The sequence below is a fragment of the Helicoverpa zea genome, chromosome 5, assembly GCF_022581195.2.
Source record: "Helicoverpa zea isolate HzStark_Cry1AcR chromosome 5, ilHelZeax1.1, whole genome shotgun sequence".
In the NCBI taxonomy this organism is placed as follows: Eukaryota; Metazoa; Arthropoda; class Insecta; order Lepidoptera; family Noctuidae; genus Helicoverpa; species Helicoverpa zea.
Genome location: NC_061456.1, coordinates 7,226,791 through 7,246,292, shown reverse-complemented (window position 1 = coordinate 7,246,292; position 19,502 = coordinate 7,226,791). Strand labels below are relative to the sequence as shown.

Below are 19,502 nucleotides of genomic sequence, written 5' to 3'. Positions count from 1 at the left end.
GTCCGGGTGAAAAACCGGTTCTTATATTCCACATGAACAATCGCTTCACAAAGCCTGTGCCATTTGCCCAGTAGTGGGAGTGATTGAAATAGATTCTTTACTTCACTCTAAACATGAAATCAAAATATTTTTGAAATCGGTCCCAGTGGTCCCGAGAGATTAATCTGATAAGACTTTTCTGCCAAATAAGTCTTAGGATCTCGCTGTCAGGATCCAGTGCTGGAAAATGTTGGAATGGGTTTTTTTTACTGTGATTTTCAAATAAATTCTAAAAGCGTTGGATTCTAATAAGAACTGACAATGATTTTCTGAAAAAAAAAGGCAATTACCGCAATATTTTTGAATTTACGGTTTAAATCTACAAGGTGCCTGCGCAATAAGCTATCTTCTAGAAAAATCTTATCAAGAGGAATAAAATAAGCTCGAACATGAGGTAGTTAGTAGATACCGTTGAGGAGTTCCCTCGTCTCTCTGTCGTCTCCATTGTCAGGTCAGATCTTAACCTTTACAGTTTTGTGGTGTCTGACACATATACCCGAATGACAAGGTTTTACTCGATATGTGTCTACAATTTTTCGAGAGTCGCTCCCGATTTTTTTAGAGGTTCCATCACCAGACCCTGGGCCGGATGACAAATGAACCATTGAGGAAGTAAGCCCTTACAAACAATAAAATAATTGTTGAAATCGATTGGTAAACGACGGAGTTATGCACGTACAAACGTAAAAAGAATACAAATGAATTAAGAACCTCCTCCATTTTTGGAAGTCGGTTAACAAAAAGTAGTCGTGTACAATACCTCGTATTTGTCAATGAATATAATTCATTTCAATTAAGGTAATAAAAGTGGAATAGTTAAGAGTTTGTAAGCTTATTTTTATGTAATATTGAATAAGAGTCAAACCAGTTTTTCTCAGGACTCCCGGGATAGATTTCGAAATGCTTTGGTCTGGGACCTAATATAAGCCTATGGAACATAATACACTATGCAGTTACTGTGGGCAACACTTGAGCCCAACTTCCATACAAAGATTAGCATTGTCCTTACAGGAAAATAATATCACGAAGCTATTGAACGGACATTATTGTAAATAAACCCTTGTAATGTAATGTATATACTGCAAGACACACCTATAATTGCTTACATTTAACCTATCAATCTATACATGTTTAATAAATTAAAATTGATACTAACCTAACAAAACCTAAAGAAAAACATAATAATAGGCGCGTTACAAATGATAGGCGCGTCAATAATGACTACTGAGACAAATAATTACATAACGACATAAAGTTCAGATGTCATTGTTAAGCGTGATGTCCAACAATTGATTTATGATGTGTCACATAATGATGGTGAAACCGTGTCTCGCATTGTCGGCCTTAGTGAGGTGAAGATTTCAATACTTATGTAATTTGACAGATGGGACGTCGGACCAAAGGTAACTGGCCCAGCATGAATACGTCCCATGATTGGATTACATACCAGTATTGCACATACGCCTCATTCTGTAAAGGGTATCAATTATGGTCTACGATAATTATCCTGTCCGCATATGATTTTCAAATCTGAGCTATTTGCACTGTGAGTTGTCATTATGTAGATATTGAGAAAGGTTATTATGTTATTGCATTTGTTCTATTAAGGCGAAGAAGAGCAGTTGCGTGCGCTTTCGTGATTGCAAACACATTTGGGTAATGAGCCCCAGATATGACTTTTGATATTATAAAATTACTTTATTAGTATGATACTTGCTCTACTCTGGTTACACGCAAATGAAGGGGACTAAACATTTCAAATAAAAGGCATATTTCACAAGATATTCAGCTGAAAGCATTTTACCCAATAGGTTTTTAATTTTGGACTGTCCAGCACTGAAAGAATTTTTCAAATCGGACCAGCAAGCACAGCCAGCAATACCTACTAAGAGCTGATTGACAGGATTTAATTTATCATGATACGCGTATTTACAATAGATTATATTCAGTGAATTGAAAAGACAAGACACACAATATGAATTTAATACCATCTACCGGAATCCTCATGCAATAGCATAAACTTGACCGATCCATAGCGTACATTCTCTTTGTTCATCGATTTATAAAAGCTACATCTTTACAAATGTGACCCTGAATGAGTAGCGAGTGCTTAAGACTTCTCATAGATGGCTCTGTATGATGATTGTGGCAACCAATACTCAAAGCGCTTCAATCTATGAATGTTGGGGACCCTGGTACAGGTTTCTCTAGTTTAGGGCCAATTTTAAGTTATGAATTATGGAAATACTACATATAGATACTATATGGAACTGCTTAACAACTAACAGCAAAGCTTTTACTTAAGTATCTTGTAAATCAATATGTTTATTTTTATAATGTGGACTTTTATTCCCATTGTGATCTTGTGTTGATGAGGGTTTGTATATACAATATACATAAATTAATTTTATAAATTAAAAATAAACTTATATATACAACTTAAAACTAATACATTGCATCAAAAAATTGCTCCTCATCGCTGTCACTGGGTAATGTACCCAGAAGGCTGGCAGCATTGCCACGTTGGATGGCAATGCTCAACCTCTGTGCGAAATAAAAGCCAGCCCTTGGGTCACGAGAAGTGTCAACAAGGCGCTTAGAAATTTCCTTCGCAAGCGCGTGAGCACTCGGACCCCACGGCCCGAGAGTTTCAACCCCAAACGGCTCAAACATGTAATTTCCGATAAGGCTACTATATTTGCGCCGTTTGAGGTCCTCTGCTTGTGAGGCGGCGGAGCCAACACAACACGCAGTTCTAGGAAGATGGGATGGCGCAAGAGTGTCGACGCAGGTCGCGTCCCACACTAAAGTCCTACCCATCTTCCACGGAAATAGCGACATGCCGTCTGGTCTCTTGCCATCGTCGCGTGCCAAACCATTTGGTTCAAGTACGGCTGGCACGCCGACGGCAACAAGAGCCCGACGAATCACGTCGTTGATATTCGCATGTCGTGGTATGCGGCCCGCACTCCGACTGCACGACAGGCCGTGGTGACCGAGGCTGTTGACAGCTTCCCCGCAGTGGCAGCGGTGAGGAGTGCAGCACGAAGCACCCAGACGCAGGCAGACAGCGAGTCTGAAAGTGGTGTCGTCAAACATGGTGCCTATGTTTGCCGACGGAAATGCGTGAAGCCAAAGACCTGACTCCCATTCACCCACAGCCAGTAGGCGTGCTCGCTCCGCAGAAGTAATTGACGTATCAATGAGATTTTTCCGTATTACTCTGCAGAGCGGCTCATCCCACTGTCTCTGGGAGGATGGGTTGGCGGGTAGATCGGTATTCGGGCATGTGACTTTCCAAGCATTAATAGCCTCCGCCAGGCATGGCACCTCAAAATTGATCAGTGTAATAGGTAGTATTTTCCTAATCAATTTGTCAGTGCCATGAACGGAGGAAATAAATGCCGGTAAACTAATACTGGAAATTTTGCGGACGCCAAGCCCTCCCATACGGATGGGAAGTGTAGCTTGAGACCAAGCTTTGTCGTCCAAGGCCACATTTAAAATTGATGAAAGTGTATGTCGAATTATTTTATCAATTTGATCCAAAAGGTTGATGTGCTTCCATAAATGAGAAGCACGCAAGATGTAGGTTAATTTGGGGCCAAAGCAGCAGTATCGTAGGATGGTGATGGCTGAATGTATATTAATTTTGAATAACCTTTCCGAAATATCATTGAAATTTTGAATTTTGTTCTCAATAAAATCCGAAAATGACTCTTCCAGTACTGGTGACCCCAGAAGGCAAAGAGAACTTTTGTCTATTATTTTTATGCCATCGGCTACTGCGTTAAAATTTTGAAGTGTCGTCTGTCTGTCGGTTGTGTCAGATATAAAGAGTTCGCATTTGGAAATGTTTAGGTCAAGGCCAATGTTATGGAGTTTGTCTCTTAGGAAAATGAAATCATTAAGTACGGTATCTCTGTTGCCTCCCAGGGTCCCATCGTCGAGATACCAGACGTTAAATTCAGAATTTAGCTGCCGAATTATTGGGTTAATTGCCAAACTAAAAATCACAGGCCCGAGAGGATCACCTTGTTGACAGCCAACAGCGGATTCTAATAGGTTGTCCCGATAAAGTAATTTGGTTGGATGTCTATAGCACTGCCAGAGGAAACTAAAAATTTGGGGTATTTCTTTTTTGGCTTCTGCCAGCAAGGTGTCCCTGTTCACCGAGTTGAATGCGTTCTTAATGTCAACCTTCAAGATGACATCTCCGTTCCCATAATTTAGGTAGGTCGACAGGGCGTGTACGGCAGCCTCGCAGCCCCCTTTCGAGCCATAACCTAGCTGCAGGGGCTGAAATTTGTTCGAAACGTCCTCACTATAAAATTTACAGCAGATTTTGGCTGCCATACGACGATAAGTGGTCCCCACGGCAATTGGACGAATACCGCCATCCTTCTTGCGCAAAGCACAGAGGTTTGCTCCATACAAAACGTCTATGACGGTTTCGTCCACCTTGCCGGAGAGCATAAGGTTGGTCAGGGCCGTAAGCTCCTTTAAGAGCGACTCACCTGCTTCCCCGGCGCTTGGGCAGGTGAGATCCTTCAGGTGTTGCGGACTCAAGCCATCGAGGCCGCCTGCGGAGCCGCTCCTGAAGGAGCCTATGGCTGTGACCAGGTGTCGACCTGAAATTGTGAGGGTATGTGCGTCTGAATCAGGAGGGTCGGGAAAAGAGAGGCCATCTGCTGGGGCTGGGTGTTTACTCTCCAGAGCAGAGAGCGTGTCTGGAGAACACGGAGCCACCACATCACTGCTAAAGAGAATTCTAGCAGCCCCCCGAATGTCACCCTCGCCTAGCTTTGATTCCACTAGGCGGGGTATATTAGAAATTCTTTGGGTCGGTAATTTGGTATCGAAATCTTCATGGCCTAAACTTACGCAGTTGTCTTTAATTTGTTTTGTCAAGGACTTTTTGTTTGCCAAATTTTTCTGAACGTGTAAAACTCTATATGGGAAGGTGAGCAATTGCTCCCAAGCACGTTGCGAGTTCTCCCGTGCAGCCAGGCCAACACAACCTGCCAAGTGTTGAGCAACCAGAGGCCTGGCTCCACGGGGAACCCGCTTTAATACCGGAGTTGAGTTTTTTAATTTAGATAATTTTTGCCAGAAAGGATCGGTGGTTGGTGTCGGGTTTGTAGTTGTCGCATTAGCAGAGCCTGCACATTGGGATTTGTGGATCTTCCCAATGTGCACGCTCAAGCCTCGCTTACCTCTGAAGAAACGAGCTTGGGGGCACAGGGGGCATCTCTCTAGGGCATCCAGTGATCCAGAAGATTGACACGCACTATAATCCATATCATTCCCGCTGCGCATCCGTGTGCTGCGGCTCGATTTATTAACACTTATAGGCTAAAAACACTAAAAACACTAATATTACAAGAAAAATAAATCCAAAAACACACAAAAAAGTCAAATTGACGGCGTCGCTTTGGCGCTGTCAGGGGCCGCGCCGCCGCACCGCGTACCGGCAGCGGCATCTCGGCACAGGCCTCGCCGGCCAGTAAACACCAGCTCGGAGCTGTCCAGCTCGCCGTGGAGTTTATAAAAAATTTTACACAAATATTGTTAACTTGTAGGAGTAAAGTAAATAAATATTATGAGCATACCACTTTAGCTCTCGGACACGCTCCTAGTCGCCAACGATAGGGGACGATGGTTATGAAGTTTTAATTTTATTAATAAATAACTTGGATCTTTATTGTGCCTTTTATTATTTTTATTTGTAAACTGCGTAAATGACTTGAATTATCCTGGGTAATGCCACACAAGTCCTAAGTCTGCCTATTTCATAAATATTACTGATATATGATTTAAATTATATTAGCACTTGACCCATCAGTAGAAGCCGTAGGACTACTCTTATAATTATTTAAAAATATATATTTTGAAGCCGATCCTTGTGATATTGCTAAATGATGTCGCAACGTTACTTTATCCGCCTTATTACTTGTCATAAGTAAAATAACAGCTTCGTTTGCATTTAAGTAATACTTTAATAAAATAAATAACCATATAATTATGTATTTCAAATGACGCAGATAAGTTATCCTGTCTAAATTTGATGTTAATAAGGTCAACGATTATTCAAACAACGCTACTTACGAGATACCAATCTTGTAACCTTTAAGTAATTCTCTTAAAACATCAGTTTACAGTACAATAGCAATAAGTTACCCAAGCTTAGGTAAGTAACTGTGCTGCACTGAAATGTGGAATATTTGTACAAAGAGCTGTAAAAGTAGTGAACTTTCGTGAGAAAGGATCATCGGTTGATAAGATTCCAACCTTATGCAATAACAACATTGTATCATGAAACAAGATGAAATAATTACTCAGCTATAAGTTAAGCCGGACTACGAAAAACCATAGTGTTTACCATATTTTAGTCATTACTTTTGGATAAACAAATAACACTTAAAATCTGTGCTTTTTAAAAAAATACTTTAGCATATATCGGGTGTGTCGTTCATAATCACATTAAATGAAACGCCCAGCCTTACTTTTTGATGGCCCAGGGTCCGGTTTAGAAGACATGATAAGATTTCTTGCTCAAACTAAGAATTACGTAACTAGAAGTATATTAAAAGCCTGTCACAGACTAAAATAAACTCATATAATTCATTGGTCAACTGCGTATAGGCCGGAGATTATGTAGAGAGTATGATTTATTTGTTGCGGTGATAAATGACAACAACGGTTTACAAACATGTTACATTGATTGCTTGTGTGAGTTATCGCGAGTACTGGAAGTTATATTGTTGACCAAGTATGTATATCAATCCTCTGTAGAATTGGATTATGTCTTTTGTTAAGTCAAGTGAGAAGCAGGTTTTTAACATACTTTTAATAAAGATGCTTCTTGTTAACGTATTTTCGAATTCGAATAGAAAAGAAAGTCGTTTCATTATCATCAACATTATCGTTTGTATGTACACAAAATCTGTGAAAAAGAATTTAAGAAGACATTATGAAGATTTATGAAATATTTTCATAAGAGCTACTGGTTGTTTTCTTGTAATCTCTTGTAATTCTTAATTTTATAAATGGGAAAAGAGGAGGTAAGTACTGATCTGTACTTATGCAAGTATGCAATGATGAGAAGCAAAGTGTTGCCATTTCTAAATATCATCTATGAAATAAGCAGGGTGGCAAGATTGCTAGAGACTGATTCTGAATTACACTAATTTAGTCCATATAAGTGCATTTGATCGGAGTTAGATGCATACTAATGAAATGCATTGGGTTCTTCAACTTTGCAGTTAAGGAATATGATAAATGTTTGGAATGACCTATGAACTGTGCATTAAGCATAAAGATAGAATTTATTAACTTAGGCGTAGTTTAAGTTTTTTTTTTGTAATTCTATAAATGTCCTGTTATTGTGTTACTTATTGACTTTGTCTTAACTTTACTTGTTAACTTTGATTGCAAGTATATAAAGTCATTTCAAATACGAACGAATTTGATTAAGAACTCTACTGTTTAATGAATGTTCACTGTTATGATTTTCTTCTTCTTTAGTTATTCTTACCTACTAATATAGCAGTTAGGAATAGCGACTTCTTTACGTAAGGAATAGTAATAGAATAAAACAATCAACTTATAAAATGTACTTTTTACTTAATCGGTCTTATTCATTCTTATAAAATATAATAAATCACAGTAACAATCGTTATAGATACTTATTCTAGGCGTACATCTTAACTACATGGTGAATAGGTACAGTCGTGCGATGAGTATCGTTCGAGTGGTGATGTTGGTTCACTTAACCGCGGAAGGGTTGCTGCTGTTGGTACACCTGCTGTTGCTGGTAGTTCTGCTGGGGCTGCTTGGGCTGGGATTCGATGTACTGGAGAGCGCGGAGGATGGCCTCTGGGATTGGGGGAGGGGTGGGGAGGTGAGCGCCCTGGGGCTGGAATCCTGCAAAGAAATTATCGGTCAATACAATTGCTCAAGTGGTCTTACTTCTTGAATGGGTAGAACGTTGATTCAACTATACAAGTAATAGGTGTTGAATGAAACCCGTTATTCATCGTAATACTCGGCTCTTACACTTAATAACCCATAACATGTGTTTGCGTGCCGCAATTTGCATTACGCGCATTTACGAATGATACCGTAACTAATTTGTAAGTTGCAGAATTTATACCAATATGTAATTTACCCTTTTTATCTTAATGAATAATCACTTAATCTTAAATTAAATACAAGTACAGTGTAGGTAATATTTATCTTGTTTCTTGTGAGATTTTGAGCACAGTTTTTTTTAATTACATCATTGTTAATTAAACAGACTATTAATGCTCTAGCTTTGAGCACTGAGAACTCAAATTTCGGTCAATGGGTTTATAAGTAGTGACGAAACTTTTGTATTACTAATTTTGAAAACGCGGCGCTGTAATTACCCAGATATGCTATCGTCATAACAATGTGCTAAATCTTTTGTTGAATAAATTACATCAGTTTTTGTCCCAAAATAAGCAGTAGGTACACTAAGATGGGTGCCACCTGCGGTTTTCTACCATAAATCTCTCGATTACTCTAACCAATTAAACGACTACAAAAGACAGTCACTCAGTCAAACCGCAATAGGTTTTCAAAAGTTCTCACTGATATTTGATAACTTTTGTAATAGAACTTTGACCGTTATCATTGATTGCAAGATCTAGCTAGCCATTCTATTTACCTTTGAAAAAAATAATTCTTTATGTAATTAAGTTCGTGGTTCATATGAGTAGTTGCTTAACAAAAGAAGGTGTAATACAAATTCATTACCGTTCTCGTCAGCGGTGTAAGACAGAGAGATTGGGATGCCCTCGGGTGATGTGTAGGTGAAGGAGCCCTGGGCAACCTGAGCCTCGGCGTCCTTAACTCCGGCGTTCTTCAAGTATCCCTGTTCCTGAGCAGCGATTCCATTGCCAGTCTCGTAGCTGAAAGTAAAAAATACAAATAATGACGACACCAACACTTTGAAATAACTGAGGTAATGAGGAAAGGTGAAATGTTTATAGTCAATGAGCCTCTTTGACTGACAACTGCATTTACGTAGATTAATTGCAAGTTTGTTAAACAATACGCGGATACAACACTATTAATCCTGATGCAACATTCAAGTGTTATATATTATAATTTTCATGTCGTAGTTGAAAGTAGAATGTTTGGAAAAGGTTAACTGTAGGAGTGTGTCAAAATGTCAACACATATCATCATTAAATTGTCAAAAGGACGTAAAGTTATCAATACAACTCTAATTAACTACAATTTCCAAGTAATTTGCCATCAAAGTTTCATCATTTGAGGCTTTGCGGTTATTCTTGCTAAATGTTTCTGAAGTCGCTTGAGTTATAACAAACAAAAATCACCCAGAGGGCGCTGCCACACGTTCGAAAGATCAAATCTAATGATATGTTTCACCAAAACGTTTTCAGGTCGTGCAATCATGACGCACTGTCAATCCATTGCTCTTGGGAATCTTTCGTTAGCATACCGCGTATGGTTATTTGTTACAAAATTCTTCTATTGTATGTAAGCTGTTGAACATTTACTTGAACCTGACATTTGCGAAAACTAGACAACGATTGCAAATATGATGTAATTTGAAAGCTTGTTAATTAATATTGCATTGAAACATCTTCAGTTTCAAAAAATTAAAAGCTGATTTTCAGTTCGTGCTTCGTGCAAGAATTTTAATTTACAACAAATATGATGTTAAAAATCCATTAAGGATAAAGTCAAAATTATTAGAAGGCCTGACATATTGTATCACTAATAAAATCTTGTAATAGCATGCAGATGAATCAGAAAATATCAACATATTCATGCACTATAACACCTGAGCCAATTTGTTGCGTAATCAGGGCTTGGCTCCGCTTGCAAGATGCCTCCCACAAATTAAGCATTTAATACACTCGACACTGAAGGAATGCCCATATATGATCTCATCAGAGCCTATTTCTCAATACTTTGACAGATATGGATTCATATCTTAGGTCTCATCAGTATGCAAATTTTAAACAATATGGATTATAGGCTTGTAATGAAATGGCTGTGATTGACCTTTTGAAATCCAATAATTACTTAACTGTTATATTAACCTATATTTAAATTTAATCTTTATTTGGTTAATAAAGAGCTTATCGCATCTTGTATATGTCACATAGACGTGCTCAGAGTATGCCTTTTATTTTTGGCTGATGCGCTTTTGACGAATATCCTTATAAAGCTCTGGAGTGAAGTGAAGGCCAAGCTTGAAATTTATTATGCTAGGCGTTATGTCAAACTTTATGGTTACCATAAATCTAGATGACATCTCAGAAAATATGCATTTTTATTTTCTCACTGAAGATCATGCGATTTCATACAATGAAACTTTGTCTTAAAGAATGGAACATAACAGATGTTCGTTGTTCACAATTTATTGTTTCTCGTGAATAAGGTAAACGTACCTGTACTGGTAGGAGCCATCAAAGTTGACCTCTTGCGTTTGCTTGAGGATGGGAATGATTTGGCCTTGAGAGTACTGCTGTTGTTGCTGGTACTGTTGCTGGTATTGAGGGGCAGCGCACGCAGCTGCCACGAGGACTGATAGAACTACGAACTGCGGAAAAAACATAAATGTTTTAGGATCCCATTGTCTGGAATTCACCTTTCAAAAGCCATCATCTTCAAAGTTCATGAGATGATCTCTTACAAAATTGATCGCAAAGATCGGTCGTTACAACAGAACGGATCATTTACATTTTTATATCGGAATTTGAAACACTACATTTGATGGGTTTCGTAATTGATTACTATTTTCATCGAAAGTGTTTCTATAACCTTGATGGGACGCTTTAAACGAATCTAAATCACAAATCAAAGGTGATAGATGGCTGTTACATGTGGCATTAGCATTTTTTATCCAAATCTCACGTTTTTGTTTTAATATTATTGTGCAAGTGGAATCCATGGATTTAGTTAAATATCTTTTAGTGTTTATGCTACTATTTAAATTAACAAAAGTTGTTTTTTTATAAGGTTATAAAATTTGTCGTTGAGAAAATAAAAGATAACATAGAAAACTGAAGCGGCAAAAAGTGACATTCGAAATAATGAGCTTTACATTAAGAGAATTACAGTTACTTCCCTGAGATAACTGTTAATTTTAGGTATTTATTAAATTTTAGTTATGCTATTTTTTGCATCCAAATAGGGTAAAAACTGAGACGCGAATTAAACTCTGTTTTAGTACAAAGACAAAACCGTTCTCATATTCGTCAAACATCAATTTCTTGTGGGAAATGTGAATCAAGATAAATAGCTGATGTATGTCGGGTATTATCATACAAACGGTGTATCATATCACCGAGCATTGTTCAAATAATGACAAGCTACGGGAATGAGACATTGTCGGGAAACACAAAATCTTTTGCACATTATGTACAAAGCTGTAAAACAATGCTACTATTGTTGACAAATGGAATAAACTGAAATCATCTATTGTTAATTAATTAATGACTGGATTTGAGTTTTTTTCGCAACTGATATCTGGTATCACAATGTAAAGAATATTATAATTAATTAAATCAGTTTTTTTAAAGATTGATATCGATGTTTTTTATTAGAGTAATTGACGTGATTAAAGTTTATATTTGCCTTTCCGAGGTTTAATTGATCGAATGACCCGTAATATAATATTTACAGTGAGACCACTTACCGATTTCATTTTTTTGTTTTTATAATATGTGGGTGGATGTGCAGGTGATGATCTGCGGTGGATGTGTGAGGCTGGAATGATTATTGAGATCGGCCGCTGCGGCTTTTATACGAGCCAGCGTCTGCGCACCTCGTGAAATTGGAGTACGACGGCGCGGGCGCAGCGATTCTCCGTGCGGACACTTCAAAGCGCTCGTAGCCGCCCGCCCTGACATACAACGTCCTTTATTATACTATAACTTTACTGTTTTATCGATATATTGCAATTGTTTTTCTTAACACAATGACATGTCCGTATTAAATGGTTCATACACCTGCGAATATTGCTTTTCAGTTTACGATATCGCTAAATGTTATTATCGACGCTGTAAATTGTACTAATGATTTCTAATAATTTTCTAGAGGTAATGATTTCCTACAAACAGCTTATTTGAAAAGTAAATGACTTTTTTAGCTTACTAAGTCGTAACTCGTCTTTGACACTGTACGACAATTTTTTTATTGCGGTTTTACTGTTTACTTCTGTAGCAAGGAGAAGAAGTTATGTTCTTAATTTGCGTACTCAGAATATCTGCCAACGAACAAGCAACATTTCGTACTGGGATATACATAAAATAAGTTTTTGCTAAGCTTCCTCAGACCTAACAAATTATTCACCTAACAAGGTGTGGCATTTAGCTGTACCATATTTCTCGTATGAAAAAAGAAATAAAACGCATTTTTTGTTTAGTTTTATCACAAACGTTGCGTTAGATCTTCTACCGCAAACTAGATAGACAGGCAGCATTCTGGAAAAACCACTGACCAACACGATTTGTCATCTTCAACATATTATTATGTGGAACTCGTAGGATTTTATTCAAAATGCAACTAAATTCTGGATCACACCCGACGATTTCCCAACTATGTTGGGGTCGGCTTCCGGTCTAACTGGATTCAGCTGAGTACCAGTGCTTTAGAAGAAGCGACTGCCTATCTGACCTCCTCAACCCAGTTACTCGGGCAACCCAATACCCCTCGGTTAGACTGGTGTCAGACTTACTGGCTTCTGACTACCCGCAAGAACTGCCAAGGATGTTCAATGGCAGCTGGGACCTACTGTTTAACGTGCCATTCGAAACAGTCATTGGTGTCTAAGATATACTTAGAAAGTAGTCCATGTAATTTGGATATGCGCTACTAGATGACTAAAACAACTAACTACAGTTGGACTGGAAAGAAGTATAACGAAATGATGCTACTGCTAAATACAGGAGCATAGAAAAGGATTCATATATATTACTGAGTTTTCATAAATAAATGTTCAGCTCAAACAACTTGTGCCGAATAGAAAGCATTAAGTAGGTACCTACTGAAAATAGGTTTACTGTGTACTTTGGTGAGGAAATATCATGAAACTGCCCAAATTATATAGGAAATATCATCAAACTAGGCATTAACGTAATCGGCCAGCGCTTTGGGGAACATAGACTTCTTTCCTTCGAAATTCTTCTAAAAGCATATTTCGAAAGCAGATTGATACAATCCGGTATTTTATTTTTATGCTATAATCATAAATAAAGCTAGGCCTTCCATCGTTGTTCAACATAGTTGTAGATTGATGTTACAAGGTTAAATATGTAACAAAACTTAATACGTTTTTTATGCACCATTTGTAAACCTATGCATTATTAACGTTAGATAATTGCAGTGGAAACGGACTCATCGAAAATTAAATTGACCAAAATAATATTGGTGTTTTTTATTCTTCCTGATTTATTTTTTTTTATTTATCATCATTGGACGTGTGAGGTTCAGATAGGTCATGTGTTTGCACAGACAATACATGCAATCAGAAATTACGTATAATAATTGATAATAGCCCTGCGGTTAAAGCGCACACTGGTGAACTAGAAATAGCGAGTTCGTGGTAAAGTCTAATGTAACCGGTTTTGGTCCAAAAAATATAGTCCTAGTTATTAGCTAGCTTCTTTAGACACAGAAAAAATGCTGCGGTGTCTACTATTATCCCTTTTTTGTTTACTATGAGATCCTAATAAAAAGTAACGATAATTCAAAATGAAAAAGTAATATCTAAAACACACACACATACCTACAGTAAAAAAATAAAAGCTATGCAATATAGTTAATCAATCAAGCTTTAATTGACTTTTATTTTATATTTGTTATTAATATACATATATAGTTTTATCTACTATAGTTCGGCCATTCAGAGAATGCGTTCCTGACACGTCGCGATTGAACTGACGACGTAATAACATTCATTGATTATTGATATAATAATGTTTCGTAGAGGAACCTTTGTGAGGGCACGCGCGGCGGATCTAGCAATACATGCGATCGATGCTTATCGCGCGCGGCTCCTGCGTCTACTGACTAAAAAAAACAAGATGTCGGCGCGCCCGTCGCTGCGCGTTCGTGGCGCGTCGGCGCGCATTCGCGTAAGCTACGAACGTCCCGCCCCTTCCGTCTATTCTAAGAAACGAGCGGGAACGCGAGTTTGGCGGCGTCCGGAAATGCGCGGGGTAATTCGATTTGCGACATACTCCCCCTCTAGTTCTGGAGAGCGTCCTCGCTCCTGGACTAGCTCATTGCCCGAGCGTTTCGGACGTCCGCGACGTCGTTTGGGTCGAACAGGATTGGGTGGTACGGCTTTACCTGTACCAGTGTCCACGAACGGTGTTAAATCTTGTGTATGATATTTACCTAGACTGTCGGCCGGATTTTCTATTGGCGAGATAATAAAGGTAGTCGGGCTAACCCTTTTGGTGATCACGTAGGGTCCGTCCCGTTTGGGGAAGAATTTCGCAGTCAGACCTTTACTTCCTTGACTCAGGGCATGGGTCCGGACTAATACTTTGTCCCCTACCTTATAATCGGGACTAGGTCTACGTGATTGATCAGCACACCTCTTGGATTGATCTTGTTGTCCTTCAACTCGCTCTCGAACCGCAGCCAGGTTAGAAATAAAGCTCCTTAAGTAGGGAGTGATCTGAGGAAGGAAGTTCTCTTTATCGAGTATGGCTCTCAAATCATGACGGGCTTCGGTGGGGGATCTCATCTCTCTGGCAAACATCAGAAATGCGGGAGTAGCACCGGTGGTTCTACAAACGGCGCTATTCAGGGCAAAACGGATCACCGGTAGTTTCGCTGGCCAAGAACCATGGTCATTCTCCACGAGTTGGGCGAGCTGCATCTTTAAATCGCGGTTTTTCCGTTCAGCGGGGTTTGCCTCTGGATGGTAAAGTGGTACAAAATTTTGTTTTACCCCTAAGATAAACATACATTGTTGCATGACTGCCCCAACAAATTGTACGCCGTTATCGGACGTTACCCTGCGGGGTAAACCATACCGAAGGAAGTATTCTTCGGTTAGCACTCGTGCGCAAGCTTCAGCAGTCGCCTCCTGCAGGGCAAAAAGTTCTACCCACCTGGTAGCGGTGTCTTCAACCAGAAGAATCCATCTCTCACCGTTTTCACCTTCAGGTAGGGGACCGAAAAGGTCAACAGCTAAGACCTCATTGCGTTGCTGTAACACTGGCGTTTGGAGCAGTCCGGGGGGCTTGTTATTGGTAGCCTTGTATCGCTGACAATCTACACAAGCCTTCACATAATCTGTAACGATCCTCCGCATCCCAGGGAAATAGAAAGACTGAGCGATCTTGAGGTAAGTGCGATCGATCCCAGAATGTCCCGCTAGGGGGGAATCATGGCACTCCTTGAGGATCTCAGGACGAAGGGAGAGAGGAATGACGAGCTGAGGAGACTCACTATCCGAATCAGGGTTGTATCGGTAAAGTACTCCTAGGGATAACAGGTATCCGCGTTCTGTCCATCTCCGTGACGCTACTTCGTCGGTACTTTCCATATCGATGAGGATCTTCTGAATCTCCGGGTCGGCAAGCTGTTCCCGCCTTAATTCTTCGGGGCTCCTAGCGGGTATGTCGACAATCACTGTGCAGATACCGCAAGAGTCGCGGGTTTCTGGTGAACATATAGGCCTACTCAGTGTGTCTGCCACTACATTCGCCTTTCCCGGGGTGTACTGATACTGAATATCGAATGACTGAAGTTTAAGAGCCCACCTTACTAAGCGTCCTGTAGGGGATTTGAGCGTCATAAGCCAACGGAGGGGTTGGTGATCGCTACCTATAATTACGGGATGTCCGTCTAAGTAGCACCGAAATCGCTCTACAGCCCATACGACGGCTAGAGCCTCTCGCTCAGTGGTCGAATAATTTCGCTCAGCGGCGGTCAAAAGACGGCTGGCGTATTCGATGGGTCTTTCTTCCTTATCCTCCCCCTGGAGCAAGACGGCTCCTAGCGCATAATTGCTAGCATCGGTGCGGAGGATAAAAGGGCGATTGAAATCTGCCTGAACTAACACTGGAGCTGAAGTCAAAAGTCGCTTCAGGTCGTGAAAAGCAGAGGACTGCGTTGTACCCCAGGTCCAAGTCTGACTTTTCCTAGTTAATCTAGTCAGAGGTTCGGCCACGGCCGAGAAATTCGGGATGAATTTGCGGAACCACGAGCAGGTCTGCAAGAAGGTTCGTAGATGCTTCAAGTTGTTGGGTTCATGCATATCCAGAACGACCTTGACCTTGTCAGGGTCAGGTGAGATTCCCTGTTGGGTAATAACATGGCCCAAGTACTGGACACTCCCCCTGGCGAATACGCATTTATCTCGATTCACCCGTAACTTGAATTCTCGAAGGCGACTGAAGACAGACCGGAGATCCTCTAGATGCTGCTGAAAACCTTCGGAGATGATCAGGAGGTCATCCAAATAGGCCAGGATGGTGACGTTGGCTAGAGATGAGCATGAGCGCAGACGATCGATCAGCCTCTGGAACGTCGATGGCGCGTTCTTCAGTCCGAAAGGCATACGCTTAAAGCGAAAAGTTCCCAGTGGGCTGATGAAAGCGGTCTTATCTCTATCTTGCTCATTCACACTCACCTGCCAGTAACCTGACCTAAGGTCCAGGGTACTCATATAGCAATCCCTCTTCGTTGATTGTAATAGTTCGTCAATCAACGGCATAGGATAATGGTCGGTTTTGGTAACAGCATTTAAGCGCCTGTAATCTACACAGAAGCGTATGCTGCCATTGGCCTTAGGAACTAGAAGAGCAGGAGAACACCATGCAGACTCACACTCTTCAATGATTTCGTCCTTGAGCATCTTCTCGATTTCTTGACGCATAAGTTCCTTCTTGGCCGGGGTCAATCGGTACGGTGGTACCGAGATAGGAGGGTGCTCACCAGTATCAATGCGATGTTCAGCATAGGGGGTAGGCTCTCCCCCTAGCTGGAAGATGTCCCCATTGTCCACCAAGGTCTGCTCCAGCAGGTCCCGTTCCGGTTGGGTTAATACTGTACCTTCATCTTCCCGGAGTACATCCGCGGAGGAACAGGAAAGCTGTGGCAAGATGGAGGGTTCGAACTGCATTGGGTACTCCACGTGGCGAGTCTCTGAAAAGCACCAACATTTCCTAGCAAAATCCATTATTAATGAAGCTGCCAAGAGGAAATCCATGCCCAGTAATGTCTCATTCTGTCGTGCATCCGGAAGGATGAGGAAGGGTGCCTGAACCACCTTTCCCTCCAGGTGCACGTCCAGAGTCGTCATTAGGACGTCAAGCTCGCGCGCGTGTCCGTCAGCGAGTTTGATACGTCTTCGCGCCGGTTGAAGCGGATGACCCTTGCGACGTAGGAGGATGTGCAGCGTGTGGCCCGCAATACAATTTTTAGCACCGGTATCAACTCACGCGGTTCCCGACGCGCCTAATATTTTTATATTAAAAATAGGTCGCGAAACTACCCCGAGTTTATCATGGTTACCGTCACCGGCGCGCGTGCTCTCATCACAATATATTGTGTCACTACACACCTTAATATCTAACTTATGCTTAAAACAATTGCAAGAACAAAAAGAATCACTAAACAAATTACAAGCATATTGGTTACACCCCTCTATATCGCGGGCGTCATTACACATATTAAAATAATGTGAAGAATAGTCGTCGTCGGCGTCATCGCAACATAAAATGTTTTTCGGTACAATGGTAGATAATTGGCGCTTGCACCCTAATTCACAATGAGCGTTATCAATAATCATGTTATCCTTGCTATTATTCTTCGTAACATATTCGTGGTAACATTTCACCACGTTGCTGGTCAAGTGAACGTCCGCAAACTCTTTATTTAGTTTTAAGTTATTAGTTGAGCACGTACTGTTTTGTTTACGTAAATAACCCGAATCTAATTTTTGTTTAGATGGTTGCTCGTTTATGCGCGGACTATCACATGACCCGCTATTCTGTTGAACACAATTATTATTAGAAAATATGTTCGAATGCGACGTCGACTCTATACAATTTGCAACGTAACTGTTATTTCTTATATTATGATTCGACTGATGCGTTGATTTAGAATAAGAAACACATCGCGGGACAATGCTATAAAAACTTTGTTCGTTGTTGCATTGTTTACAGTTTTCACGAGTCACATTTTGTGTACCGCACTGATAACACGACACCGGATTGTTATTAGTCTGAGCAGCTGACCCTGTTGACTTACGGCACTGTTCCTTTCGGTGTCCGAATCTTCTGCAGGACACGCAGAATGGCCGCGATGCAGGTCTCGATGACGCCGGTGATGACGTATGCGTCTGCTCCTGACGTGTTGTGGAGGCGGGCGCTCGCTCGGGCGGAGGGCGCGGCGCGCGCGGCTCGCGCGGCGTCGGCGCTGTCTCGTCGCGAGGGGAGCGCGGGCGCGCGGGGAGAGGGCGCGCGGGCGCTTGAAGCGGGCCTCCGCCGCCGTCGTTGCGTCGCGCTGCGGGTGCTCCGTGCGGCTCGGCGCGTGCATTGCTGTACATTGCGGGCTGTTTGGCCGCAGTGTTTTTCGGTGCAGAGTAGAGCGCTTCGCTCTTTGTTGACTCGGCGATAGTTTCTTCGATAATTCTCGATTTATTCAGAAGTTCAGAGAAATTATTAAACTCTTCGCGACGTAAGCGTTTTCGAATTTTGCGATGAAGTAGGCCGTAAACCATATCGAGCTGCACCTTCAATGATAGGTCGCCCGATGGTAGGCGCGATAACAGCGCTCGGCTCTTCGCTATGAAAATGTCTGTTCGAACATCCTCGGCCTGTTCGATTCTAAACAATTCTCGGTATATTTTGTACTCGGGGCGGCGATCTCCGTATGCGTCGCGTAGGTATTTTATTACGTCATTCCACGACGAAACTTCGGAACGAATGCTCTGCCACCAGGTCGCTGCGTCGTCTGTCAGCAGCATGGACATGCCTTTTATGGCCACATCGTCATAAATATTGGTGCACTCTTTATATGCCTCAATGGCGTCGATGAACGTTTCCACGTTTTCCTTCGCCGATCCGGAGAATCTCGACGTGCATCGAGCGAAGTTGCCGGTCCTCTCTGCCGCGCTCGGCGTTGGTGCCGGTGATGCGGTCGGGGTGGACGCCGTCGCGGACAGGCGTTGCAGCATGCGCTCGCACATATCCGCGTTGGACTGCTGGATAGTCGTCAGCAGTGCGGTAAAGTTGTCGCGAGACATGGTGACGCTGTCGTTGAGGTCTTCGGCGTGCGAGCCATTGAGTGATTGCCGTTGGCGCGTTCGCGGCATTTTAAACGGACACTATGGTACTCAAACACGTACACGAACAATAATTACACCAATTGTTTATACTTAACACCAACTATAGTAGGTATAAGGCCCTAAAGTTGGGACGCCATCTTTCGTA

The 19,502-nt window shown here is 41.3% G+C and overlaps 1 protein-coding gene across 1 annotated transcript; it reads right to left on the bottom strand.

Annotated features, from left to right (window-relative positions):
• Positions 1 to 7,645: 7,645 nt before the first annotated feature.
• Positions 7,646 to 11,815, bottom strand: LOC124630430 (endocuticle structural glycoprotein SgAbd-2-like). The gene is made up of 4 exons (XM_047164334.1): positions 11,741 to 11,815; positions 10,491 to 10,642; positions 8,821 to 8,975; positions 7,646 to 7,965 (listed from the first exon to the last, which is right to left on the bottom strand). The coding sequence occupies exons 1-4, from the start codon at positions 11,747 to 11,749 to the stop codon at positions 7,811 to 7,813; spliced, it is 471 nt and encodes a 156-aa protein (XP_047020290.1). The 5' UTR covers positions 11,750 to 11,815; the 3' UTR covers positions 7,646 to 7,810.
• Positions 11,816 to 19,502: the final 7,687 nt, after the last annotated feature.

Coding starts and splice junctions, on each gene's coding strand:
- LOC124630430 (XM_047164334.1), bottom strand. Junction 8,976..10,490: donor GATGGCTCCTACCAGTACAG/GTACGTTTACCT, acceptor TTTTACTTTCAG/CTACGAGACTGGCAATGGAA. Junction 7,966..8,820: donor TTACACCGCTGACGAGAACG/GTAATGAATTTG, acceptor ATTTCTTTGCAG/GATTCCAGCCCCAGGGCGCT.